Source organism: Gigantopelta aegis, chromosome 8, assembly GCF_016097555.1.
Source record: "Gigantopelta aegis isolate Gae_Host chromosome 8, Gae_host_genome, whole genome shotgun sequence".
Lineage (NCBI taxonomy): Eukaryota > Metazoa > Mollusca > Gastropoda > Neomphalida > Peltospiridae > Gigantopelta > Gigantopelta aegis.
Window position 1 is genome coordinate 79,855,274 of NC_054706.1, and position 10,803 is coordinate 79,866,076.

The 10,803-nt window shown below is 43.4% G+C and overlaps 1 protein-coding gene across 1 annotated transcript in view; it reads left to right on the plus strand.

The window, feature by feature from the left end:
• The window catches only part of LOC121380127 (tubulin polymerization-promoting protein family member 2-like), an 18,521-nt gene extending 7,718 nt beyond the window's left edge, over positions 1 to 10,803 (plus strand). The window contains exons 3-5 of the mRNA XM_041508908.1: positions 234 to 429; positions 996 to 1,183; positions 9,414 to 10,803. Coding sequence (XP_041364842.1) covers positions 234 to 429; positions 996 to 1,183; positions 9,414 to 9,606 — 577 coding nt within the window. The 3' untranslated portion in view covers positions 9,607 to 10,803. The remainder of the gene's footprint in view (positions 1 to 233; positions 430 to 995; positions 1,184 to 9,413) is intronic.

A 10,803-nucleotide genomic window follows, 5' to 3' on the forward strand; every position in this document is an offset into this window, starting at 1 on the left:
ATTGTTCTTCTTAAACAGAGGGAGTCAGGCTTTCGGTGAACTGAAATAACACGTATTTATTCTTCTTAAACAGAGGGAGTCAGGCTTTCGGTGAACTAAAATAACACGTATTTATTCTTCTTAAACAGAGGGAGTCAGACTTTAAGTAAGCTGAAATAATATTGTTCTTCTTAAACAGAGGGAGTCAGGCTTTCGGTGAACTGAAATAACACGTATTTATTCTTCTTAAACAGAGGGAGCCAGACTTTCGGTAAGCTGAAGGCAGACACTTTTTGTATGAAGGACTTCTGGCTGGAGCTGGAGGCGGTGAAGATCGCGGCGGAGAAGAAAGTGAAGAAACCCGCCCTAGACGACGCTAAAGTCGTGGAGGGGGCGAAGCAGACGATGACTAAAGTAGCCAGTTTCCACTCCGTGGACCTCACAGCCGCGGTCAGTTAGATTCTAACTGTTTAAAGTTTGTTTTGTTTGACGACACCACTAGAGCACATTGATTAATTAATCATCGGCTTAGCCCGGGAAGGGGGCATGTGAAGTATCCCCGTACTGTCACGTCTCTCTTTCTTAAAACCACCCTATAACACGATTAAAAGACAGTGTTGTTAGTCTACCCCTTAGATTTAACAAACATTCATATATAGATGGAAAAAGTACATACATAATATTTTATCTGGACCCATAGCAGTGAATGTAGTAATAATAATAATTACCAAAACACAACCTACCCTACATACACTGGCGTAGCCAGGATGTTATATTGGGGGGATCAATATTGGGGGAGGGGCAACTCATGTATGTATGTATGTATAAAGGCATGATTTTGTAAAATGTAATATGTTTTTTTAAAAGGTTTGATTGGGGGAGGGGGCTTGGCCTCGTGCTACACCCCCCTCTCTACGCCACTGCTTACATACTTTATTTTCTCCACGTTCCCAGAAACACGTATTTAAAAAAAAGTTTTTTATTTAACACTGTCGCGTGTTTTCTTTCTTTGACAGAAGAAGCCAACGACCGGAGGAACAGCCGGCGCAGTGACAGACAGACTGACGGACACGAAGCGATACACCGGCTCACACAAGGAGAGGTTTGACGAGTCGGGCAAAGGGCGGGGCACGGTGGGGCGCAAGGACGCACCCGGCGGATCGGGCTACGTAGGGAACTACAAAGGTGCAGGGACGTACGGGAGGTTCGTATAGACTAGATGTATCACTCCGCGTTGTCATCTTTAAACGCTCAATTTCATCAAGATATCATCTGTATTAAATAATTTATACAAGGCAAGTAGCAGTAGTATAACTTAAATAATTTATACTTAAATAGTTTTTGTTCTGATAAATCAATAGTGAATCCAAAAATATCTAGGAGTATAGGAAAGCAAGGGTGTGGACGATTGGAGTAAGCGGGGCCCGCCAAACAACTTGGGATATTATAGTTGTATCAGTTGTATAGCAACATGGAAACACTGGCCGTCCGTAGAGTGGAGTACATTACATGTCGATTGTAGATGTTGCTTTTAAGGGTCGAAACTTCTACCTGAGAGAGAGAGAGAGAGAGAGAGAGAGAGAGAGAGAGAGAGAGAGAGAGAGAGAGAGAGAGAGAGAGAGAGAGAGAGAGAGAGAGAGAGAGAGAGTGATTGATTGATTGATTGATGTATTGATTGATTGTAATGCAGGTTAATAGATATATCAGAGAGAGAGAGAGAGAGAGAGAGAGAGAGAGAGAGAGAGAGAGAGAGAGAGAGAGAGAGAGAGACACACAGACAGACAGACAGACAGAGAGAGAGAGATTGATTGATTGATTGATTGTAATGCAGGTTAATAGATATATCAGAGAGAGAGAGAGAGAGAGAGAGAGAGAGAGAGAGAGAGAGAGAGAGAGAGAGAGAGAGAGAGATATATTGATTGATTGATTGATTGATTGTAATGCAGGTTAATAGATATATTAGAGAGAGAGAGAGAGAGAGAGAGAGAGAGAGAGAGAGAGAGAGAGAGAGAGATATTGATTGATTGATTTGTAATGCAGGTCAATAGATAACGCGTATTGTGTGAAAACTAATCGACATAATGATTTTGGATCCTAACAAAAGCACATTGATTGGGAACAAACTCGCTAGTTAGAATGCAAGCTATTCAATAAAATCACTTTATATTGTGTATTGATTCATGCAGGTGTTATCGATTCTCCAGAAAGTGCGAATTTTCTAATATATATATTTTTAAATACTGTTACAAATAATCGTTTAAATTTTTTGCATTAATGACATAATACCGGGGTATATCAAGAAACAGAAAACTATTTTTTGTCAAGTAGTAGTACTAGACGCAGTTGAAATACTAAACATCGCTATTGTATCATCAAACACGTTTTATTGTCTTCGATTTACACTTTCGTCGATTTATCAATATCGCCGCCGATTTACGTGACTTGAAATGTACATTTGGTATATACGTTCTTGTTCAAGTGGGCCTATTGGGCTATTTCTCGTTCCAGCCAGTGCACCAAGGTATAGCCAAGGCCGTGTTATGTGCTGTCCTGTCTGTGCTACTAATAATTTTGTTTAGCGGATTTCCTTACTATTCAAATTGACCAAATGTTTGACATCCATTTCCAATAGCCGATGATTAATAAACTAATGTGCTCTAGTGGTGTCGTTTTTTTAAACAAAACAAATGTTAACTTTCTTCTTGAACTAATTTCATAACAGTTCCCAATGTATCTATATGTGTTTATTTGTGTGTAAAACCTGTGTCCATATGTTTAACAGATTGTTATATGAACATAACAAAGACCCGTATAAACGTAGATTGAACATACTTCTATTTATTTACCGGCCTCGGTGGCGTCGTGGCAGGCCATCGGTCTACAGGCTGGTAGGTACTGGGTTCGGATCCCAGTCGAGGCATGGGATTTTTAATCCAGATACCGACTCCAAACCCTGAGTGAGTGCTCCGCAAGGCTCAATGGGTAGGTGTAAACCACTTGCACCGACCAGTGATCCATAACTGGTTCAACAAAGGCCATGGTTTGTGCTATCCTGCCTGTGGGGAGCGCAAATAAAAGATCCCTTGCTGCCTGTCGTAAAAAAGAGTAGCCTATGTGGCGACAGCGGGTTTCCTCTAAAAAAAATGTGTGTGGTCCTTAACCATATGTCTGACGCCATATAACCGTAAATAAAATGTGTTGAGTGCGTCGTTAAATAAAACACTTCTTTCTTTCTATTTATTTCACCATGGCTGAGTCAGTGTAGGCTTTTTGCACTAAACGCCAAGATCCACGCTCGTTTAGATATACGCGGTATAGGAATGCGAATGCGTAAGAGGTATGCGATTTGCGTGATCCCATAAATACGAATACCCCTGCGTTTTCAGTCTTTCTTCCATGGGATATCTTACATACGTTAGAATGAAAGAAACGTTAATTCCGCGGTGTAAAGTATAAAAATATAATAAAATAAGTAAAATAAATAAATATTATGGGCCACCGTAGTCTTAATACCCTCAAGTTATTTACCAGACATCTCGTGTTCTTTTGACATTCTTTTTGAAATGCTCTCCCAAATATTGTACATTCTCTGCGCATCCTTGTGTTCAGGGCATGTTGGGTCGTACAATATTGGATGTTAGCGAACCAACTCAATGAACTTTTCGCAGTTGGTATGGGAAACAACACTCTTCGGCATGTTAACTCGGTTCCTTCTGGCCCACTTTCTTTAGGAAACCCCATTCCATGACGTAAAATTCGGGATTCTCCCATCCGATTTTGTGTACGCATTCGCACCAATCGCTACACTGAGCGATCCAGATTGCCGTCTACGCAAATCGCATTCGCAGTCGGACATATGGACTCAAGCTGTTGTATTTACATGTTTTCCATTTTTTGTCGCATTCGCATACCGCGTATATGGAATCTTAGCTTTAGTAAGCTTACCTGTATTACTGAACCCATTGTCGGCCTCGGTGGTGTCGTCGTTAAGACATAAGGCTGGTAGGTACTGAGTTCTCATCCCAGGGCGAGTTTTAACGATTCAGTGGGTAGGTGTAAGACCAATACACCCTCTACTTTCTCACTAACCACTAACCACTAATCCACTGTCCTGGACAGAAAGCTGGTGTGCGCCCAGGACAGCGTGCTTGAACCTTAATTGGATATAAGCACGAATATAAGTTGGAATGAAAAATCTGAAGCCACCAATGTTAAGATTCCCATCTTGTCTCAGTGAAACTAATGTACACGTGTATATCATTATTTTAGCCGGACGGCACGCATCGCTCACCTCCAGTGTAGACGCTCTCAGTGAAACTAATGTACACGTGTATTTCATTATTTTACCCGGACCGCACGCATCGCTCACCTCCAGTGTAGACACTCTCAGTGAAACTAATGTGCATGTGTATGTCATTATTTTAGCAGGACCGCACGCATCGCTCGCCTCCCGCTAGACACTCTCAGTGAAACTAATGTACACGTGTATGTCATTATTTTAGCAGATCCGCACGCATCGCTCGCCTCCCGCTAGACACTCTCAGTGAAACTAATGTACACGTGTATGTCATTATTTTAGCCGGACCGCACGCATCGTTCGCCTCCAGTCTGGACACTCTCAGTGAAACTAATGTACACGTGTATGTCATTATTTTAGCCGGACCACACGCATCGTTCGCCTCCAGTCTGGACACTCTCAGTGAAACTAATGTACACGTGTATGTCATTATTTTAGCCGGACCGCACGTATCGTTCGCCTCCAGTCTGGACACTCTCAGTGAAACTAATGTACACGTGTATGTCATTATTTTAGCCGGACCGCACGTATCGTTCGCCTCCAGTCTGGACACTCTCAGTGAAACTAATGTACACGTGTATGTCATTATTTTAGCCGGACCGCACGTATCGTTCGCCTCCAGTCTGGACACTCTCAGTGAAACTAATGTACACGTGTATATCATTATTTTAGCCGGACGGCACGCATCGCTCACCTCCAGTGTAGACGCTCTCAGTGAAACTAATGTACACGTGTATTTCATTATTTTACCCGGACCGCACGCATCGCTCACCTCCAGTGTAGACACTCTCAGTGAAACTAATGTGCATGTGTATGTCATTATTTTAGCAGGACCGCACGCATCGCTCGCCTCCCGTCTAGACACTCTCAGTGAAACTAATGTACACGTGTATGTCATTATTTTAGCCGGACCGCACGCATCGCTCGCCTCCCGCTAGACACTCTCAGTGAAACTAATGTACACGTGTATGTCATTATTTTAGCCGGACCGCACGCATCGTTCGCCTCCAGTCTGGACACTCTCAGCATGGGAAACTAATGTACACGTGTATGTCAAGGCTTATGGGTTTAGCCGGACCACACGCATCGTTCAACCTCCAGTCTGGACACTGCTCAGTGAAGCGCTAATGTACACGTGCTATGTCATTATTTTAGCCGCGACCGCACGTCAAAATCGTTCGCCTCCAGTCTGGACACTCTCAGTGAAACTAATGTACACGTGTATGTCATTATTTTAGCCGGACCGCACGCATCGTTCGCCTCCAGTCTGGACACTCTCAGTGAAACTAATGTACACGTGTATGTCATTATTTTAGCCGGACCGCACGAATCGCTCGCCTCCCGCTAGACACTATCAGTGAAACTAATGTGCATGTGTATGTCATTATTTTAGCAGGACCGCACGCATCGCTCGCCTCCCGCTAGACACTCTCAGTGAAACTAATGTACACGTGTATGTCATTATTTTACCCGGACCGGACGCATCACTCATCTCCAGTGTAGACGCTCTCAGTAAAACTAATGTACACGTGTATGTCATTATTTTAGCCGGACCGCACGCATCGTTCGCCTCCAGTGTAGACGCTCTCAGTGAAACTAATGTACACGTGTATTTCATTATTTTAGCCGGACCGGCTTCGGTGGCGTCGTGGCAGGCCATCGGTCTACAGGCTGGTAGGTACTGGGTTCGGATCCCAGTCGAGGCATGGGATTTTTAATCCAGATACCGACTCCAAACCCTCAGTGAGTGCTCCGCAAGGCTCAATGGGTAGGTGTAAACCACTTGTACCGACCAATGATCCATAACTGGTTCAACAAAGGCCATGGTTTGTGCTATCCTGCCTGTGGGAAGCGCAAATAAAAGATCCCTTGCTGCTAATCGGAAGAGCAGCCCATGTAGTGGCGACAGCGGGTTTCCTCTCAAAATCTGTGTGGTCCTTAACCATATGTCTGACGCCATATGGCCGTAGATGAAATGTGTTGGGTGCGTCGTTAAATAAAAGATTTCTTTCTTTCTTTCTATTTTAGCCGGACCGCACGCATCACTCATCTCCAGTGTAGACGCTCTCAGTAAAACTAAAGTAAACGTGTATTTCATTATTTTAGGAGGACCGCACGCATCGCTCACCTCCAGTGTAGACGCTCTCAGTGAAACTAATGTACACGTGTATTTCATTATTTTAGCCGGACCGGCCTCGGTGGCGTCGTGGCAGGCCATCGGTCTACAGGCTGGTAGGTACTGGGTTCGGATCCCAGTCGAGGCATGGGATTTTTAATCCAGATACCGACTCCAAACCCTGAGTGAGTGCTCCGCAAGGCTCAATGGGTAGGTGTAAACCACTTGCACCGACCAATGATCCATAACTGGTTCAACAAAGGCCATGGTTTGTGCTATCCTGCCTGTGGGAAGCGCAAATAACAGATCCCTTGCTGCTAATCGGAAGAGTAGCCCATGTAGTGGCGACAGCGGGTTTCCTCTCAAAATCTGTGTGGTCCTTAACCATATGTCTGACGCCATATGGCCGTAGATCAAATGTGTTGAGTGCGTCGTTAAATAAAAGATTTCTTTCTTTCTTTCTATTTTAGCCGGACCGCACACATCACTCATCTCCAGTGTAGACGCTCTCAGTAAAACTAATGTAAACGTGTATTTCATTATTTTAGGAGGACCGCACGCATCGCTCACCTCCAGTGTAGACGCTCTCAGTGAAACTAATGTACACGTGTATTTCATTATTTTACCCGGACCGCACGCATCGCTCGCCTCCAGTGTAGACGCTCTCAGTGAAACTTATGTACACGGGTGTGTCATTATTTTAGCCGGACCGCACGAATCGCTCGCCTCCAGTCTAGACACTCTCAGTGAAACTAATGTACACATGTATGTCATTATTATACCCGGACCGCACGCATCGCTCGCCTCCAGTGTAGACCCTCTCATTGAAACTAATGTACACGTGTATTTCATTATTTTACCCTGACCGCACGCATCGCTCACCTCCAGTGTAGACCCTCTCAGTGAAACTAATGTACACGTGTATTTCATTATTTTACCCGGACCGCACGCATCGCTCACCTCCAATGTAGACCCTCTCAGTGAAACTAATGTACACGTGTATTTCATTATTTTAGCCGGACCGCACGCATCGCTCACCTGCAGTGTAGACGCTCTCAGTCAAACTAATGTACACGTGTATGTCATTATTTCAGCCAAACCGCACGCATCGCTCACCTCCAGTGTAGACACTCTCAGTGAAACTAATGTGCATGTGTATGTCATTATTTCAGCAGGATCGCACGCATCAATCGGCTCCCGCTAGACACTCTCAGTGAAACTAATGTACACGTGTATGTCATTATTTTAGCAGATCCGCACGCATCGCTCGCCTCCCGCTAGACACTCTCAGTGAAACTAATGTACACGTGTATGTCATTATTTTAGCCGGAACGCACGCATCGTTCGCCTCCAGTCTGGACACTCTCAGTGAAACTAATGTACACGTGTATGTCATTATTTTACCCGGACCGCACGCATCGCTCACCTCCAGTGTAGACACTCTCAGTGAAACTAATGTACACGTGTATGTCATTATTTTAGCCGGACCGCACGCATCGCTCACCTCCAGTCTGGACACTCTCAGTGAAACTAATGTACACGTGTATTTCATTATTTTAGGAGGACCGCACGCATCGCTCACCTCCAGTGTAGACGCTCTCAGTGAAACTAATGTACACGTGTATTTCATTATTTTACCCGGACCGCACGCATTGCTCACCTCCAGTGTAGACGCTCTCAGTGAAACTAATGTAGACGTGTATTTCATTATTTTAGCCAGACCGCACGCATCGCTCGCCTCCAGTGTAGACGCTCTCAGTGAAACTAATGTACACGTGTATTTCATTATTTTACCCGGACCGCACGCATCGTTCGCCTCCAGTCTGGACACTCTCAGTGAAACTAATGTACACCTGTATGTCATTATTTTACCCGGACCGCACGCATCGCTCGCCTCCAGTGTAGACGCTCTCAGTGAAACTAATGTACACGTGTATTTCATTATTTTACCCGGACCGCACGCATCGTTCGCCTCCAGTCTGGACACTCTCAGTGAAACTAATGTACACCTGTATGTCATTATTTTACCCGGACCGCACGCATCGCTCGCCTCCAGTTTAGACGCTCTCAGTGAAACTAATGTACACGTGTATTTCATTATTTTACCCGGACCGGACGCATCGCTCGCCTCCAGTGTAGACGCTCTCAGTGAAACTAATGTACACGTGTATGTCATTATTTTACCCTGACCGCACGGATCGCTCGCCTCCAGTGTAGACCCTCTCAGTGAAACTAATGTACACGTGTATTTCATTATTTTACCCTGACCGCACGCATCTGTCACCTCCAGTGTAGACCCTCTCATTGAAACTAATGTACACGTGTATTTCATTATTTTAACCGGACCGCACCCATCGCTCACCTCCAGTGTAGACGCTCTCAGTGAAACTAATGTACACGTGTATGTCATTATTTTCGCAGGACCGCACGCATCGCTCACCTCCAGTCTGGACACTCTCAGTGAAACTAATGTACACGTGTATTTCATTATTTTAGCCGGACCGCACGCATCGCTCGCCTCCTGTCTAGACACTCTCAGTGAAACTAATGTACACGTGTATGTCATTATTTTAGCCAGACCGCACGCATCGCTCGCTTCCAGTGTAGACGCTCTCAGTGAAACTAATGTACACGTGTATTTCATTATTTTAGCCAGACCGCACGCATCGCTCGCCTCCAGTGTAGACGCTCTCAGTGAAACTAATGTACACGTGTATTTCATTATTTTAGGAGGACCGCACGAATCGCTCGCCTCCAGTGTAGACACTCTCAGTGAAACTAATGTACACGTGTATTTCATTATTTTAGTAGGACCGCACGCATCGCTCATCTCCAGTCTGTATAAGGTTAATAGTATATAGATTTGTGTGTCTATGTGCGTATGGGTGGTGGGGCCTCAGACCCCAAGCCTCATACACTCATAAAATGGCTGTTTTAACAAGTTATACGTCTGCTGTTTTTGTAATGTCTTAACGAACTGTGTCGTGTTTTTGTAAATATACTTCTTCTTTTTTATTTTAGGGGTTCAAACGCAGCAGACAAGTCGGAAAGCTCCAAACCCTCAACAGTAGGCGGGCACCCAACTGGCAAAAAACCCGAAACCGGAAACAGTACGACCGGAAAAGGAAGAGGAACTGTGGGTAAAACCGACACGACAAAAACAACCGGCCAGGCCGGTGCCAACAGAAGGTCCGGGTCTTACGACAAGAAATAAATTCAAGTGCCTGCTCGTGTATTCCAAACTTTGGGCTGTTACAGAAATCAGTGCATGAGTTGAGCAACTGAGGTGGGAGTTAGGCGGAATGTTTTTCAAACAGTAACCTAACCGCCTGTAGAATACATTTAAACAATTTCAGATCATATGATTTAAAAGTAGTTTCCGAGAGTCCATTCTATAACAATAAGCCCTCTCACACACGTATGTATTCCTGAAGCAGCCCGGATGGACGTTTGACAATAAAAACAGTAATAAGACGTTTTTGTTTGAAATACGTCACACTTTGTAGACCAATGAAACGTCACTTATTCAATGGGCAGCCCTTTTTAAATACGTTTTAATATTTTATTATAACTAAAAATGTATATTTTGACAATTGTATAGGTGTATTTTAATATTTTAAGAAGTTTGTGCAATGAAGTACACAGAATGCATGTTATAATCCACTTTCAATTTATAATTATAAGATTTAAAAAATCTGTTTACAGCTGTACATGTCGTGGAGCGGTTTGATTATGATTACGATGTGTCTGTCTGTCTCTCCGTCTGTCTATCTGTCTCTGTGTCTGTCTAACTCTCTATCTGTCTCTGTGTCTGTCTAACTCTCTGTCTGTCTATATAGCTCTCAATCGATTAGCTACTTAATTCAACCAGTAATCCTGAGAACTTGTTTGAAAGACATCCTTCACCATGTGATTGGTTCGAAATTCAAGCAAAATTCTTCTTGTCAATTAATTCTCGTCCAAGCTGAATGTTTACCGCTAAACACGTTTGGGCCTTTCAACACTTTACACATATTTTGAATCTTAGCAGTTTCATAGCAGAAATATTGTTGATCGGGTTTTTGTTAACAATTAAAGAGTTTGGGTTTGGGGTTTTAAAACAAATCTGTTGAATACCGTATATTCATTCTGAAAATGTCCCCCAAATTTTAAATGTTTTCAAATGTGAATAACCTTACTCTTCCCACTCTAATTGACATATGAACCACCCACATATAGACATTAATTTTTAGTTGGAGTTTATAAGCGTTATTTAATTACTACTTTAAATCTGCAATTATTTCTTCGTTATTATTTGCCTATACAGAAAAGCGACTGTATCACTCGTAGGTTAATGTAATGTTTTATTAACTGTAATGGATATTTTATTGTTCATTGTTGTTTTTATGTAATGATTAAATTGTTCAATACA